At 38.5% G+C, this 18,680-nt stretch overlaps 1 protein-coding gene across 1 annotated transcript in view; it reads right to left on the minus strand.

The window, feature by feature from the left end:
- LOC102229182 (rootletin-like) overlaps positions 1-16,154 on the minus strand; it is a 32,275-nt gene extending 16,121 nt beyond the window's left edge. Inside the window, 17 exon segments of the mRNA XM_023340258.1 lie at positions 752-892; positions 982-1,116; positions 2,311-2,490; positions 2,821-2,990; positions 3,350-3,477; positions 4,298-4,491; positions 8,269-8,499; positions 8,575-8,721; positions 8,820-8,964; positions 10,757-10,939; positions 11,138-11,337; positions 11,416-11,544; positions 12,857-12,946; positions 13,122-13,218; positions 15,027-15,224; positions 15,890-16,017; positions 16,020-16,154. Of these exon segments, the coding sequence (XP_023196026.1) occupies positions 752-892; positions 982-1,116; positions 2,311-2,490; positions 2,821-2,990; positions 3,350-3,477; positions 4,298-4,491; positions 8,269-8,499; positions 8,575-8,721; positions 8,820-8,964; positions 10,757-10,939; positions 11,138-11,337; positions 11,416-11,544; positions 12,857-12,946; positions 13,122-13,218; positions 15,027-15,224; positions 15,890-16,017; positions 16,020-16,097 (2,574 nt within the window). The 5' untranslated portion in view covers positions 16,098-16,154.
- Positions 16,155-18,680: the final 2,526 nt, after the last annotated feature.

The raw sequence follows: 18,680 nt of genomic DNA on the forward strand, positions 1-18,680 counted from the left end.
TTTTAAATGCCTCTTCCTACACCAGCTCTAATTAATGCAAACTCTTGGAGATGATAGAGGAGGATCAGAGTTTTTCAATGCTAGCCAAGCCAATCAAGTTTCTTCTTTACCTCACTCTATATAATTCCTAATTTGTCCAGGGGGCGGGGGGTGACTGGGATACCATTGTTTTTTTATATGAGGGGTGTTCACACTTTTTCAGCATGCAAGCTACGGTACTTATAAAATGACCAAGTAAAAATCATCTACTTACTACAAAAATGCAAAACATATATTTATCTATAAATATATTGAAAATTCTTTATTGGTTTCGTACCAAATGAAGGTGATACATTTGTTATCTTCTTACTTGGTCCACCTTCCTCACTTATTTTTATACTGTTAAGTGGTAACTTGCTTTCTAGCTAGTTTAGCTGCACTTAGCACCATTGTTTATGCAAGCACAGTGACCTAAGCGTGAGAAAAAGTCTGTTCTTGTTATTCTTTGTTATAATAGCGGTTAGCAAACAGGTAGAAGAAGCATTACCGCCACCATCTCTGTATATTAAACAAGTGACGGGATGAACGATAGGCTGACATCTTCTTTTTTGAATGTCATGCAATCTGACCACACTAGATTTGCGATCGACTGGTAAATTGCGATTGATATATTGAGCACCGCTGTTTTACGTACAAGCCTCACTACAGGAAAATGCCAAATCTTGATACTTCAAATGATAAAATAAATATTAAAATGACTTCAACAATCTACCTCCTGTTTTGCTTGTTCTTTATGTTGGTTGAGTTCTCTGATGTTCTCCATGAGACTTTTCCTAGTACTCTGATGAGAGGCCAGGGATTCTTCAAACTTATGTTGTAAGTCCTTCAGCTCACACCTAACAACTACTGCATTCTACAACATAAAAAGACACAAATTAATGAAGCTACATTCACCTCACAACAGAACTAAACTGGGAGCGTGTAGCCCTGACATACTTTTACCTTGTCCAGCTCTTGTCTGCTAAGCGCTTCCCTCTGCATAAGCTCCGTCTCCATGCTGGCTGTAGCTAGATCCTGTTGGAGGGATGCTATTTTTTCTGTAAGGGCAGCTTTCTCAGCTTCCTGCTGGAACAAAGCCTGGACACAACACACTATGAGGTCAGATTAATATATAGTCAGTGGCAAACAAAGCTGGATGTTCTTGGGCCGATAGTGACTTGCCAAAGTTTTCTGATCCTTCTACTTTTCTCTAATGAGTAGTTGTGAAGTGAAAGAAAAGGTCAGTTTTACCACAAACAATAGGCTATGAAGGAGAACATTAAAGTTGCAGCCTGAAACTTTTGTATAAAAATTAATTTTTTTACATATTTGCTGAAACATACCGTCACTATATGACTCACGCTTATCCTATGGCATTATGACATGTTAACAGTTTTAATATACATGTAAATATTATTTTAAGAAAGTTGCATTCTGCGGCTATAAGTGTGACCTGCATTAGTATACAAACCTTCACCCTCAGAGGTTTGCTTGAGAGAATAAGTGACAAAACATATTGTCACGACAAGGAACATTGCAAACACTTTCAAGAGTAACGCTATGGAGATGTTTGTAGCAGGTCTAGTGCCGTGATTTATACATGATTGTATTCTTGTTTTTATTTTATGTTTGTATTCTCATCATTTTTGGTTTCTTCTGTTCTTCTCTGCTGTATTTATAAGATACCTCATTATTATTATTATTATTATTATTATTATTATTATTATTATTATTATTATTATTATTATTATTATTATTATTATCCACAGCTCAGGTCTGAGAATCTGTCTACAGTGTGACTATTGGTCATGGATTCTCTCATGCTATCCTTTATGGAAATGTGAAAAACATGTGACATAACAGGGTCTAGTCAGAAAAGGCTTCAAAATTTATGTTCATTGATGCTCTCCATCCTATCTGATTGAGCTTGGGTAAAGGCAACCCAAAACAAAAGTTCATTCTTTAAGATGAGGGATTGATGCGACTGATTATGAATAGACATAACACTTAAAATTTTTATTTCCACTTCACAAATGCACACCTGCTGGTCGTGGGCTCCAACATCTCAATAAAATACTTTGCACATGGGGAACTGGCAAGTTTAGATAAACCTTCCTTGAGATTTGATACAGTAAGTGTTTTACAAGAGAATACCAATAAATGCTGTCCTATACTGAACAGTATTCCACTTACTGTCAGTTTTAAAATACAACTATGTGTTATATAGGATAATTCTTTAACATATTCGAAAATACTTGAACAAAGACAAATGTATTTTTAAATAGGAACCACCTGTTGCTTTTTGCTTTCAGCCTGTAGGAGCCTTTGGCTGAACTCCTTCTGCAGCTTTGCCAGCTCATCCTGCACCTGCTGCAGCGCCCTCTGGTTGTGCACACGCAGCTCCTCGCACTGCACGCGTAGCTGCTCTTCAGTCTGCTGCCGTTGGACAGCGAGCTCTGCAAACTGCTGCTCCTGTTAAAACGACAAACATCGGCACGCACTTCAGTTCTAATCTGGAAACAATATCTTCAATATGCGAATGCCCACGACAACAAAGTCGCTGGTGTTATTTTTAAAGCCATTGTGAGTTTATGTGGGAACACATGCCAACAAATGGAGAGGAGTAAACACAAACTGAAGGCAGGTTAGACCTTTTAATGTTTTATGTCCGACTGTCATCATAATGACATAAATGCAGGCTGCTGTAACCAATGGTGATTATGTGTGCACATAAATTAAAACTGTTTACTAGCCAGGTGCTGCACCAGGTGCCGCAACATGGTCCACAGGCTGATGATTTACCGTTTGCTTATGTTCGGCTTCCAGCTGCTCTCTGTGAATTTGCTCTGTATTGTTCCGCATCAAAAGGGCATTTCTTTCCACCTCAGTCAGCTTTTCCTCCAACAGTCTTTGTTGTTTTGCAGCTTGTTGTAGCTGTTGTTCAGCATCCGCACGCATCTGAGCAGCGTCACCTGCACAAAGAAATAAATGCGTGAACCCCAGGCTAGTAATGAAATACTGAGTTGTACATCATGAAGAGATGTTAAAGTGTTATTATTAACATGTTTTTGGGGAGTTGCATATGCAGCCCATGTTCAGCCATGGGTTTACCCGGAACATTGGAGCTTAGCACTATTTATCTGATCCATGTGTGTTTGCATGTAGCAGAGAGACCAGGGTCAGCTGAGAAAGCAGCTTTGGTGATACTGCAGCCCAGCTGTTACAGATCTCAGGGCTGAAATATGGATCTCTGGTGGATGGCTGGAAAAGCTTCATGGCCGAGGGGCTTGGCATGGAAAACAGTGAGACCTCTGAGGGAAAAGCCACTCACGCGTCAAGGCCTCGTTAGCCAGACTCAAGCTGGATCTCTCGCCCTCCAGCCTGGTGAGCTTGGCCTCCAGGGAAGCGGAGAGCTCCTGGCTCTTGAATATAGTTTCCTCCTGGGATTTCTTCTCTGCTCTGGAACAAAGCAATAAAAAGGCACTGAGCTCTGAAAAAAAACAGGACCTTTGAAACTCAAGGTGGAGAAGATCATAAAATCAAATAATCCACCTCAAACACAGCTTCCAATAAAACTAGTTTACTTGTAGACTCTTGTTACATGAGACTCTGCTTTAGAAATCCAAATTCACTTTAGGTCAGACTGCCTTAAAATATACAATGCCATTTGGTTTTACTTAACCCAACACACACACACACTTGGGGACTGAGAAGTCAAGGTATGAACCTACATTGATTCATGGCTATATATATATATATATATATATATATATATATATATATATATATATATATATATATATATATATATATATATATATATATATATATAATTGTAATTTGTCACCACACAACTGAGCACTTGGGGCAGATGCCTGGGATTTCCTCCCACTGAAGTGAGTGTTTGTGGAAATGGAAAACCCTGGTTTTAGTCTTGCCAACTTCTGATCACTTCAATTGGAGAAATGTAATACCAGTGTCTATTACCAGAGCGCAGATTCAACATCAAAACCTGGAGACATTTGATTATGTGCAAGCGGTTGCACAATTCAGATCCAGCTGAAGGTGTGTGTTACGACTATAGCAGGTGTTCATATGTACAAGCATGTGGATCCTCTGCTTGTTGAATAATAATTAAACCGAATGAAAATTAGATGCAGCTGAATAAGTCATTATTAAAAATAACAGGTAAAAATGACGGAATTCTTTACCCTGGCAGTCAAAATGACAGACAATGAATAATTATATATACCCCAAAGACACACAGACGTACACAGACCTCAGTGCAACAAGCTCCTGTGTGAGAGTACAGACTTTTCGGTCGGCAGAGTTTAGTTCGACTTCCAGAGCAGCCTTGTCCTTGGCAAGCGCTGCCCTATGTTGGGCAGCTGTCTTTACAGCAGTGGTCTTTTCTTCTAGCTCCTTCCTGCATGCACACAGTTCCTCTTGTAAAGTCTGCATCTGCTTGTTGACCTGAACATCGACATTCACAAATAGAAACTCAATCAAACAAACTTTTTTCACATGCAACTGTATACAGTTCCATGGATTCCAACATGGAAGACACAAGGTTTATAAATTGATCCTCAAATCTCAAGACATTTTAAGGCCAATTTCCAAAAACTGATACCAAGCTTGGCATTTCGCTAAAGGGAGCCAAAAGTGAGAATTATGGACGAAGTATATTTTTTTTCACATATTTGTTAAAACTGACCCCATATTGTGACAATATGTTTATGAGACGGATCACTTGTGAAAAGACTGATCTCCTTCAAAATCCTCCCTGACATACTATTGTCGCCAGTCGAAATGCACCGCTCCCGAGTCATCTTGACCAATAACAGCCAATCAAAGTCAAGAGGAAGGTTCTAGTGTTGTCAGTCAACCCCATGTACTCGCTGCTAAATGTGGTAATAGAGAAGAAACAACTTACCATTACAGGAAAATTGCTTATCTGCAGTCATCAGTGGCTATGCTAACTAGCCTGAGCATTCCTGACAGGCTGCGCAAGCTGCAGCGTAACAAAGAGCAAGGGTGAAGGAGAGGGCGGATGAGCAGCGCCACACAGAGGGGTGATTGACACCGCTCAGACCCGCCTCCTAGCTCTCATTGGTTGTTTATAGTTTATAGGATTTTTTTTTTTTAAATCACAGATTATCTTTCCCACACCATACTGTCATGACATATTGACTGTTTCAACAAATACATAAAGGAATATATATTTTTTAATAAAAGTTACATACTGGAGCTTTAAGAGTTTGACTTTTTCCAAATGTCATTTAAAATATTATGACACAGATCTGTAGAGCAACAACAATTAAGACCAATAAGGAATTGCTCTACCACCTTCCAACAGTTTCTCTGGTTTCATAAACAGAACAGGAGAGAATTATCCTCTAATGAACTTTCCTTTAAGTGGCAGGAAGCCTGTTGGCATCCCTGTTAAAGATTACAATTGTACAGTTATCCAAAAGTTATGGATGGGTGCCAGTAAGAGTTAAGGATGGGGGCTGTGCATGTGCTGTACATGTTGCCCATACATTTGTTTACTGTCTTTTTTTAATCTGTTGTTAACAGGCAGAAACTTCTCATGCCAATATATCAAAGTAAGCTAGTTAACAAGAATACTGATGTTGCTACCCATGTTACAGCTCTTGCTAGTTAATAATGGTAGGGATATACCCACCTTCTATAATCACTGTACATTAGTCGTGCTCACTGTTGCTTTCCTATAACTACAAGAAATCTTTCTCATAACAAGAAAAAGAACAAAATGAAGGCGGCAATGTTAGACCAGAGCCCAGCAGCAGGGACCATGATCCAGAAGAAACTCTAACTTGGTGACAAAAAGATATCTATTGCAGGGAGAAACCAGATAGATATTTCAGAATTACTCTCATTCACACTTCAAAATATTTTAGCCTAAGCTGTAGGTAAGAATGTGGAAGAAGGCCATGAGTGGTTTATACTTGTTTATTTCATTTTCGTTGTGACTTAACATCCTGCTATGTTGTTATTTCCATATTGTGTAATAATTTGCTTACAGGAATGCCGTTTTACATTTAATAATTAATGATCTAGTTACTTGCCCAAAAAGTTTAGCCTTTGTTAGTATTTAGTTTAAAGAACTAAAGTCGGCCCGCTGGTGCTATACCGTGGCTGTTAGTGATTATGTGTGTTTTTAGCCACTAAGGAGTGGTGTGTTGTTGTACCCAACAACGCCCCTGTTGTTGGGTACAACAGGGGTGTAACCCTGTGTTCAAACACAAGGTTCAGTAAGATTTCAGTATGTTTCAACCAAGAGACGTAAATATCTATCCATTGTATTCATCCATTGTCTGTGCCAGCTTGTCCTTAAAGAAGTAAACAGAATATCTACAAGATATTGGGTTTTTATAGATATATTTTACTACTTTGTCCCGTGGCTCTCTACTGTTAAATAATTAATCAATATGTTCTAGTATTTCAAAAGGTGGCCATTTTAGAATTGTCCAGAGATTTGATTTGATTTTGTAAACCATGAGAGTCGTGTAACCACTTGAAACCATCATTGTTCTTGTTTGGAAATTGATAATAAAAACATGTTCAGGTGTGGAAACATCTCTCACTGGGGAAACCTCTCCCAACGGTGGACAGTGCCAGTGTATTGTTTGCTGCTTTAAAGTCTCCCATGGCATTTGGGGTTGGGCAAATGCTACGGTCCTGCTTTATTGTGTTTCATGTCAGTAATTAGAAAATTGTGGAGTGAACTAAATTCCTTCATGGTGTTGAAAAAAAGTTTCCGTATTGCTTTAGTTTGGTTTACCCCTCTCTCTTCATCGCTTCTCTAGGTGAAGGATAAACCGAAATGTTTCCAAATAGATTTTATTGATCGTGGGGAGTCCTCATAAAGTTGTGTGGTAGAATGCAGAGTTCTGAACATTAATGCTCTGCATGTGTACAGGTTTCAAATGATGATGTATCCCATCGCTATATATGCAAACCAAAAAATTTGTCACGAGCCTTCCTTTGTTGTTTGTTTTTCTTTCTTCCTTATTTATGTTTGAAAGATTTTTACCATATTAAGTTAATTTCCCCTTTGTTCTTTATTGTTGGAAAGTTGTTGCCATTGTGTTTATTTCTTGTATTGTATTGTGTTCCCTGGATTGTAGTTTATTCTCTTAGATCTGTATTAGACCTTTATTGTGAGATTATATCACTGCAATGAAATCTGAATTTATTGGAAGCCTGTTGGTCTGCCAACAAATTTGTACACATCTGTAAATGTGTTTTTTCCCCACTAGGAAACTTGTATTTATTGGGGAGAAATAAAAATGTTGTACATCTTCTGCTATTTTCTCGGACAACATTCAGAGACTCGAGAACAGTGGCTTTGTTCGTTATGTGAACAAAAGCACAAAAACTTTTCTAAGTTGAATTTTTTTCTTTCCCAGCGGCCAATAATTATTTCGGTTATGTTTAGGCAGATATTATTATAATTTGACATTATGTAACAGTAAGTACTCTAAAACAGTACTGAAGCAGAATGTTTACAAAAGCAAGAATCGATATAATCTGGTTTTTAACTAAAATGAGCTCACATTAACCAAATATTATCGTTGCATTCCTCTTAGCGTCTCCTTAGGTAAATATGGAAAAGGATGAATTACATGTTATGGATGAGAGTAGCAGCCAGTGAGGAGATGAAACACAAGCATAGTACTCTAGAGGCCACACAGGGCTTGTTTTATTTAAGGTTGATTTATTTTTTGCAGATAGGTTTCCTAAAACTGTTTGGATGGAATTTGTCAAATTGTTTAAACACTAACTGGGGATCAACAGCTCCAGGTATTACATTTAGAACAGATAATAAATCAGGAAGGCATTCTTTTCATTCTTTGCAGGACGAAATGGCGAGATGTTATTTAGGAAGAATGGGAATACTTAAGGTGTTAATTCATCGGTGCTTTCGGAAGACCTCTGCTGGGTATTGAATGTCTATCTATTTATCTTTTCCAGTTCACATTTGTTCCTGAGTATCCTGTGGCTGTAATCTCCCAAGTCACTCGTAAAACACAGCAGAAGAGCTCCAAAGAAAACTCTACAAAATTAGAAAATAATAATAATAAAAAAAACACTGTATGAGCTCCTATACATTTTAGTGTAACAAAAACAAGCTGCGTGAATGTGATGAAAGCTATTAATAACGTAAGCACAGTTCTCCCAGGTGGTGGGAGCAAGGAGGGGTGTGAATGACCAACAAGCCCTGACCTCCAATTGCTTCTTCAGGGCCTCGGCTCTCTCCCTGTGCAGGAGGCTCAGTTCCGCTTCCAGCTTCTGGCAGAGCTCTTGCAGTAGAATGTGGGAGCTTTCAAAGGCTTGTTTTTCAGCAAGCAAGTTCATCATCTCCTTCTGCGCTCGCGCCGCGTCCTCTCTGGCTGCCGCTCGCTTCCCTTCAGCTTCACATCTGCGTTCGCTGAGCTCCGTTTTCTCACCTTCCGTCTGAAAGATATGGAAATTTCGCTTTGTTCGCTCTGCCGCTCATCGATATATTTGCGAAAATCCACAGAGACTGACCTGAAGAACAATGCGATTAAGCTCCACCTTGTCTTTGGCGAGACCTTCGCTAAGAGCAGCCAGTTTAATGAGAGAATCTTTAAGGGTAGAATGCTGACCCTGCAGTTTGATCAGCAGGCTCTCCTGTGCAGCACTGTGACACTCCATCTGTGGAGTCAATCATTATTACAACAGTCGCGCAAACTTCCAAGAGCCACAAATATATCGAAGGTAAGCATTGCGCTCTCACTGGCAGAACAGTTTACCTTGCTTAGAGCCAAAGAAAGGCTGGCTTTGTCATCCTCCAGCATCTCCTTCTGCAGAGTAATTTGATCCAGAGATTCCTTCACTGTAATCAGTTCCCTCCGCAGATCAGAGTATTTGCTCTCAAGATCCTCTAAAGCTCTTTCGCTGAAATATAAAATATATCAAAATGTAATTCTCACACTATTTTTTTTGTCAGACTCCTGATCATGTAAACTTTTCTGTGGTCTTCCATTTTTCCTCCTTTCAGCTCCACAGTCTGATATATCAGCGGTCCAGATGAGGGTAGTAACTAGTTCTATTTACTCGGATACAGTTACTTGAGTAGTTTTTGTGAGTATTTTTTTCAACTTTGTACTTCATACTTTTACTTGAGTAATTTTATTATGAATATTAAGTATCGCTACTCTAATTAGAATAAAATTTCTGAATACACTAACCATTGTGAGTAACTTCACTGAATGCAGAACAAACGTGTTTTAACCAAAATATTCACCACACCTTTAGTGGTTGTTAAAGGTTTCATAAGATTTATTTATGAAGAAATTGATTTGGAAAATTTTTCTTTTGCCTGATTTTGTAATTATATAATTTATATAAATTATTTTCATTTTGGTCTTTAAAATACCAACTCTAACCTTACATTTTGGTCCATCTGATGATGTAATTTTTAAATATTAAATAATTTATGTTTTGATCAGCTACTCAGTACTTGAGTTACCTTTTTACCAAATACTTTTTTATTCTTGAGAAATTTCTAGGACAACTGCGTCTTACTTATACTTGAGTAAAAAACATGTTGAAGTAGTTATACTTTTCCTAAGTCTTTGGTTATTCTACTTAATCTCTGCTGCTATCCATCCTCTAAACTCAAAAATTTGAAGTTTACTGATAATGAATTTCATGGGACTGCAGTCGAGAATAACTGAGAAAATTTTCTGCAATAGTGGAAAGATCACAGATCATCAAGAATAATGCACCAGGCTTACATTTTTCTAGCTTTTCTAGACACTCAGACACTTTGAGCACCTAGAACACTACCAATAAGGCAACACTAGTGGGACACAAAGGATTCTTGTTCTTCTTCTCGAAACCAGTTTCAAGCTGCATATCGCCACGATGGAACAAATTAGACACAAACTACACAAACACTGTCAACGAAACAATGAAAGCCTTTAGAGCAATGAGGTGAATTAGAAAGTTTGATTTTAATTTCAAAATGTAATGAACTTTTTTAGGTTTTCAAAAAAACAAATTCTACTCAAGTAAAGTACAAATTCTCACAAACAGTACATAAGTACTAAATTAACTTCATTACTTCATTCTGATCCCGTCTGTTTTAAACCCATTTTCAACAACTGGTTTCCATATCCATCTCTCCAATTTTCATCCTGTCCTCATGTGCCTTTTGTTTCACTCCATTTCCTCAACCTGTCCTCTTTTCTTTCTCACTTTCCTTCATTCGTCAGCTTTTGAACGTACTCCTCCCATCTTCTCAACACTGTCCTCACCTCTTAATGCACTTTCATCACCATCCTTAATCATTAACTTGCAGCATGTCCTTTTCAACTCAATCTCTCTCATCTTGCTAATTGATACAAGTCTTTTCCAGCTTGCTTTGTTTCCAGCAACTCCCAAAATCCCAAAACCTTGAAATATCTCCACCTAAGAAAATTGAGAAATCGTGTTGCCTTATGCCAAACTCTTGTATTTATTTCATTACAAATCTTCGGATAATCTAACATTTCTTAAGCTACATCATGAAAATACTGTAGGAGAAAGGCTACCTTTCAGTAGGAGCGTTTCTATAAAAATCATTTAGAATTTCAATTTTCTGACATGTGCTAGTGATCTGAGTTTTAACAACATGACGCGTGAAATCAATTGGGCTTGACAGGATGTTTGTTATGCAAAGGTCATTGTTTGAACTCGAATGTACCCTCTGCGGGCTTCTGCGTGCTGGCGTGACAGCTGCGTTTCCAGGTCCTCCCTCTGCTGCCTCAGGAGGTCTCGTTGTCTCTGGAGGTCCAGTGACGAACTCCTCAGTACATCCAGCTCCGCTCGCTGGGAGTCCACCTCCTGCTGCAGCCCGGAACGCAGCTTCTCCAGCCTCCCTCTCTCACTGTGGGACACACAGAATGAAGGAGGCAGAGAAAAACAAAAGAATGAAGTAATCCGGGGTCACAGAGGACAAGATTAAGATATATGTCTTTTTGCAAAGCTGTACAATATGTGAACATTAGTTGGGTTTTTTTTTCTTGCAAATACTCATGGAATCCTGTGGGTGATAAAAAGGAAAAGCTGCTTTATAAAAATTTACCTGGAGAGGAGCTCCAATGTGCAGAGACTTTGGTTACTTTCTTTGAGGCTTTCCTCTAGAGCTTTTTCAGTCTCCTGATGTCTTTCTTGCATTTCCTGGATCATCTGCTCCAACTCAGTCCTCTCATCATTCTTCTCCTGAAGTTGCTCTTTAAATGTGTCCACCTGCTCCAGAGCTTTTGTCAAACGGGCATGCACCTCCTGTGTTTGTATGTGAATGAATCATCATTAGTAAGAAGGATTGACACAACATTTTTATAGAGCAGGAATTTGTGATACCTGAGATTCTTTCAGATGATTAGAAAGTACATTCTGTACAGCTATGAGAGTGCTGTTTCCTGACGGAAACTTGCCACGGGGAAGTGAGGTGGACATACTTTCAGAGTCAGAGTTCTCACCCTGAACCAACTAGAAATTTAGAAGAATAAAAAAAAGATGTTACAAAAAAACAATCTTTTTTTAGAAAAGAAAATTGAATCAATGTTAATGTCTGCGTTCACACAGCAGGTAAATTAGTTTTTCTTTCCCTTATGTCACCTATGGGAGGCCGTAAAAGGGAAAGATCGACCCATTTCCAGTCTCCAATCAGTGTCACTTCCATATGTGGTACTAATTTGTATATACTGTATGTCTGATTGTTTCCAAAATGTCTGCAGTCTGAAGAGGCATGTTCGACTTTTACATCATTGTTGTGAGACAATGAGAAAATGGTGATGATGAAATTACAAAAGAAGTCTGTGTTACATCTTTGCATCATATTGGTAGGTAAATGAAGTTCCAGGCATATATGAACCATGGCTGCAAGACCAACAAAAAGAAAGTATATCCAACATTCTTGACCAATGTGCAAGAGAAATGTATACCAACAAAATCGCTGCTGTCAGGATCGACCCGTATGAGATAGATAATGGAGATATGTCCAACGATGTGGACAAGCTGCCTCCGATCGCCAACTCTGACATAATTCACTACTAAGTGAATACAAAAGAGTGCATATACCTTGGAGGAGCTTCATGACCTGAAATCTATGGACGCATGCAATCAGTGTTTCAACAGCTTTTTAAAGGATGTCAGAACTCTTGTTCATAACAAGGTTCTGATTGTCAGCAGAGTAAGTACATCTAGCAACACACACTTAGGCCACATGTCTGTCTTAGCCTAAAGAAGGTAGTTTGTCAGTGAGTACTACAGAAAATATCAATACTTAACTTAGCATTACACATAGATGGGTAGAATACTCAAAAATTGTAATTGAGTGATAATTGTAATGTACTTATATTTTTTATAGGTTGGGTAGGAAATAGGCAAAAGTTAGTTCTAACTTTGTGGCTGTTTATTGTTGTCAAACCAACTCCGTAGCAACTGCCTACCAAGATGGCTGTCAGTTACAAAGTTCATGGAAGTGTGACGTCACATGAGAACTGTGAAGCTTCCTTTGTTTTGTTATTAACTTGTGACAATACTGTCGGCTCCCACTGCTGAATAGACTTTAAAATTGATCCATAAACAGCTCTGTCTATCAATACTTCCATAAAAATGAGCTGATGTAAGACATAGACGTTCTTCTGCATGTGTTGATCCCTTTGTGAACATAAACTGTTCATACAAAAGTCTTGTTGCGTTCATTGTATGTATGAACAAGGAAAAAAAATCAGCAAAAAATTGGAACTGAGAGTCTAGAACTGCTGTGTGCACATAGCCTATGTCATTTTGTACTGACCTGATGTATTTGGTATAAAATGTGCTGCAGGCCTTGAAACTCAGTGTGAACTACTGCCATCTCTGCTCTATCCTCTGCTCTCATCATCTCCTAAGGAGGAAAGCATTTAGGTTAGATAAGTAACATGCATGGGGCAAGTCTGACATTCCCCAGATTGCAGCCCTCTAGACTAGGAAGTTGTGGAGTTTATCAAGCCTGCAGTACAGACTCAAGCCAATTTTAGCCCTTATTACTGCCCGTGTATTTGCCTCCTCCAGAGTCCTACCATCTTCTCCAGACTCACACGCATGGTGTGAAAGCTTGTATCCTTCTCACTGTTCTGGTTCTGGAAGTGGTTCAAGGTATCCGACAGCTCCAAGATTCTAATTGATCATTATACAAAGGAGACACATACAAATAAATATAAAACACACACACAGACACCCCTCCACCCCCCACCCCCACACACATCTCCTCAAACACTGTACAAATTCAAAGATTGGCATGTTGTCCTCCTATAATACCATCAACACTATCAAATTCTGCACCTGAAATTGTAGAGTTCACAAAGACCTTTGATGATTATATCAAAAGCAGCTTAGATCTGAGATGTAAAGACACCAACATTCTTAGTTGTCTTCTATTTGAAATGTTCAAGAGAGAAAAAAGGTCTGGAACATCACAAGCTAGAAGGAATAAAGTCTGCAGATGACTGTTATGTTTTCAGAATATATTCAAAGCAAGACCTTCATGTTCTACAAACTATTTCTAACACAGTTATTTAATTAGTACCTTAAACTGATATAAAATGCAGTTTCGATGAAGAAGATGATCTTCTTCGATGATCCTCTTTATGCAATTAAAAAAAAATCTTCAAATTGAGTCTGGTAAGACATTCAAGTTGGAATACAGGCACATCTGCCATACTTACTAAAGACACCACCCTTTTTTTTAGTATACACTTTTATGACATCTTTCTGCTGTAAATACAAAAGTATTCACATCTCTACCAGCTTTACCTATTAAGAGGGAGAAATGTTTTTCCCATTCTTACTCCCAAAATAGCTCAAGCTAAGTCAGAATGGATCTAGAGGGAATAAGTCACATCGGTTTAAAAATTGCCTCTGATTTTCAACAGAACTCTTCAAGAATTGTCATGCATTTATCTCCATCAACTCTGGCCAGAGTACCTAGCCATGCTGAAGAAAATGATTCCCACAGCATGCTGCTTCCACCACCATGCTTCACTGTGGGAATGGAGGGTCCAGAATGTTGACCCCTCCAAGGTTAAGATCTGGACATACTTATCCATGTAATTGAGTTGCTTGGGACTTGCAGAGACCTTGACGATGAAAAGTTTGGGCTTGTAACCCGATAAAGTGAAAATGGTCAACTGAAAATAAAAACACGAAGCTAAAAAAAGAATATGTATCTTTTTACTCGTTACTGTATCTTTGAAATTCCACAGACATGCACCATCATACATTCTCTACTTAGTACCTGATTACAGCAGAGGACGTTTCCTCTCTTTGATGAACGAAGCACAACTCAAAGAACAATGCATGTATCTGACAAAAGCAGATGGACTCCTGCGACCACAAACTTTATGTAAAATGTCTTCATTCATCTGAAACCACTTTGTGCACAAAAAGCTTTAATTTCTAGGTGCCTTTCTTGAGCAACAATTTCAGGTTACGTTTCTGGACGTGGTGGGTAACTGTTGAGAGACCATGTTTTACCAAGTTACTCCTAATCCCATGTGGCTACATGCATCCCTGTGGAATGACAGATTCTCATACATTCTCACACTGGACTGCCTGAAACCTGAAGGTTACACACATTCAACAACGGTTTCCAGCTACGGCCTTGTGACGCTGAGTTTTTCCTCATACTCCCTACATTTTTCTCCGACATTACATCAAAGCTTTTAACAAACCTTGGACGAGCTGTGACCCATCCTTCCTTGGAAAGACTGAGTTTGTAGATTAAGCAGGATTGGTAAATAATAGTACCGAAAAAGGTTAGATTTGTGTTTGTGTCTGTTAAAGACTCAAACAGATGAGCAAATTACAGATTCCTGTTTCTGCATTTTAAAGAATATTCTAGCATTTCTGGGCTTTTGAAAGTTATTAAGTGCAATGTAACTGCTTTGAAGAAATACGGCTACGTAGAAAGACTGCTACGGCTTTACCTGGAGTTTAGTTCAACTTTCTCTGCATCCCAGGAAACCTGAAGCTGCATGGTCTCCTTCAGCTTGTCCTTCAGCTGCATCTCCAGTGCTGACTTCTCCGACTCACTCTTTTGTGGTATTCTGGTCTCCAAGTTCTGGCATGTAGCATGCAGCAGTTGACTAACAGCAGCACACTCACCTCGCATATCAGACAGAGTCCTATTCGAAAGAGTCATATGATTATGAACATATGAAAACTGTTGAACTGTTGAATTGATGTACTGCAAAAACTAATTCTAACCAGGTATTTTTGGTCTAGAGCAAATGCTTTGGTACACTTGAGATAAGACAAAACTAAATTGCAAGTAACCTTTCTGCAAAATATAGGAGCAATTTTGTATTTGCAAAAGGAACCAGACATAAACACTTAAAATGTAGTGTTTTTGCAGTGCCAGGACAAATGAGCTAAAAATTTATGAGCCAGAATGTCAATTTAATTAATTTCTTTTTCAGGGTAATTTTGAACTGTTGTAAATCATCTGATGAGAAACAGCTACTATAATGACCAACTATTATTAAAGCTAAACACTGTTTTGAAGACATAATATAGTAGTTAAATGCTAAGGGGCTTTCAAGGGTTTAAGAGTTCAAATTCTCTTCTGATAGACGATTTTTACAGTGAATAACGACACTGAGCCATCTGTACCAGTTGAGGAAAGAATAAGCGGCGGGGGTGGGGTGAACGCTCACCCTGATGACCTGCTCTGCTTTGATCCTTTGATCAGAGATGCTGTTGCAGTCGTGAGAGTGAAACACAGACGAGGTGGGGGCTCTTCACATACCCACAAATTGCTGAAGAATTTCTGGCTCCGCACCCCACTCACCTGTCAGTGAAAGTCTTTAGGTGGGTGAAAGTGCTCCGCAGGGAGGCGGCCTGGCGCCACAGCGCCCTGACGCGAGCCTGCTCACGACTCGACCGGGAGGCGTACGTCTGCAGACACAATGCCGGGGTCTCGTGAAGAAAAAGCCTGCAGTAGTTGTTGTGGCTTGCTTACTGCAACGTTTCCATTTTATTGTCATCCCTAAACACATGCAAATGCTGGAACTCCTAGACTCGCCCTGGCACGTTTACAACTAATTGGATTTCCCTCAGTCCACAGATGTAGAACATTTTACAGCAAGGAAAGCTGGATTGTTTGCACAATTTTTTTTTCCCCTCCCTCTCAGCAGCTGGAATGTTTTCACAGGAAACAACAACTCAAAAAAAAAAAATTAACAGGGAACGAGAGTAAATTCAAGAAACTGGCTATGAATGGAATTCCAACCCCATGTGAACTCGGCAGGAGTTTAATTGTGCAATTTTTCAGCACTAAGGGGTGAACTTGAACTTTCCCTTTGCCTTTTAAGTTCAAGCCCTTCATTTAAGTGCTCCCTCCCCCCACCTCTTTCTCTTTGCGCAGGCGAGTATGAAACCACTGAGCATCTTCGCGGGCCTTCCTTAAGCTCTCCATTAGGTCCTTGTTGACAATGTCTACCTGGCCCAGTTGTTCCCGTAGCAGAGAGTTGACTTGACTTAGGCTGGCACTCCTGCAAACAACATGTCATATCAAATAGCAATAATAATTAAAAAAAAACACTCTCTTGAAGCTTCTCTAAGTAGAATAAACTTCAATCCGCTAGGATGTCACTCACAAATCTATAGTTCTAGCCATTCTGGCCGACAATGCTTTTAGACAACACGTGTGGCACTGTGTCAAGTTACATTCAATATCAACCAGATCTGACAGATTACAAAATCTTCACACAGTTCTCTCCCACTCTGCCCACGCTGATATAATTTCTGCCACATGGTTACTCCTATATATAACAGTGTGAGAGACGGCCAAGTACACATTTGGCTTTATGGGATGATGCAATGTTTACATGGATGTGAAATGGGGAGATGGGATAAAGTTTCAACGTTGTGTGTGAAAGCTTCGGAATTACATTTAGAACAGACTTAAGGTGCACAATGCTTTGCAAAACTATTCATACCCTTTGAAGTGTTTCCCATTGTGTTACAAATGGAAACTAGTCTGCGTTTTATTTGAATTTAATGGGATGAAGCAACATAAAGAAGTGTATAATTGTGAATCTGAAAGAAAAGCATTTTTTTCAATATTTTATAACACACTGACCAAGACATTTTTATTGCATGCAACAAAACTCAAGAAGGAGTAATATTTTTAGGCAATTTGGATATGGAAAAACAAGTTTATGTGAGGTTTATTTAATATCAGACATAGTTGCTTAAAAAATCGAGATGTAACTATGTTACAACTGCTGCTGATGTGAAGCATTTGAGCATGTTTTAAATAACTGAATGCATGCTACATTTGAACACAAAAGCATGAGGAGTTTCTTTATTAGGTAAAGCACAAAGTGTCTGTCACTCACCGGCTTTGCTCCTCCTGTAGCAAAGCAGTCTGTTTCTGGATAACAATGTTAAGATCTTGCTCAACATGCTTCTGAAGCTCAGTTGAGTCCAGGTGAGCCTGCAGAGGAATATAAAAACAAACTAACCTTTACCACTGGGAAACTGGTAACATTTAGCTATTTGGCAACAGCTAAAGGTCTGCTTTTAACTGACATTAATGGAGAAATCTTATTACTGGTCAGATTACGGATCTACATTCACTTTGGTAGATAGACTGCTAGGACTGACTAAACTAAGTAAATGTGCAAACCTAATCAACAAAGAGAGATTTTTTAAAACGTCATCATTTATTGTCCTAAGTGGAAAACTAAGTTTGCAACAGGTTCTCCATGAATTACAGAATAATAATAATTAAGGACTCAACTAATACTAACACTAATAACGGTTTACAGATCTCTTTGAATAAAAACAACTGCAACATACAAAATATATTTGATAATGAATATTCTTGATTTTGATGATGGTATTTTACAAAATGCAATGTTTATTGTTTTCATAAGTGGTTATTGTGTTATGTTTTTTCATGTAAAGCAATTTGAACTGCCTTGTTAATGAAATGTGGTATACAAATAAACTTGACTTACCAAAAATAGTTTCAAATGAGTATCTAATTATAGGATTTTTTGTTTTACTCATTGACTGTTTATAAACATCTGCTTTTGGGGTCTGAAACATTGATTTTGATAAAAAAATTTCTTTATAGCTATGTCCCAAACGTGAAGAAGCAACAATAAATGGACACATATTTGTGTTACCCTGAAGCCTAATTATACTAATGATTATTTTAAAACAATGCAGCTGTAATGATATAAATATATATATAAATCAATGTATTTTATATCATTTCGTTATCTGCTTACTGTCAAACAATTTAATATGCCACATGATCATTTGAAAAACACCCAGACCATGTTAAAATAATCCAAGTATTTCGCAAATTAAGTTCCCATGGTTATCCCGCTTCTACATAAACTCAAATGGCATCAAGCATGTATTTCTACTTGCTTGATGCCATCGGTAACCGATTCATAGGTGCATTAGACAGTTTCATCTTTTCAGACTCCAGGAGTTCTCCGATGCAGTGTCTTTGTTATGGTGTTGTGGTGGAGTAGGACCTAAATGCAAGAGCGGCAGAGGTGGAGAGTTGTTTATGAATAGTTCATAAAAAAACGAAGAACAAAAAATCAGAGGAACACAGG

This window comes from Xiphophorus maculatus, chromosome 9 (assembly GCF_002775205.1).
Source record: "Xiphophorus maculatus strain JP 163 A chromosome 9, X_maculatus-5.0-male, whole genome shotgun sequence".
Lineage (NCBI taxonomy): Eukaryota > Metazoa > Chordata > Actinopteri > Cyprinodontiformes > Poeciliidae > Xiphophorus > Xiphophorus maculatus.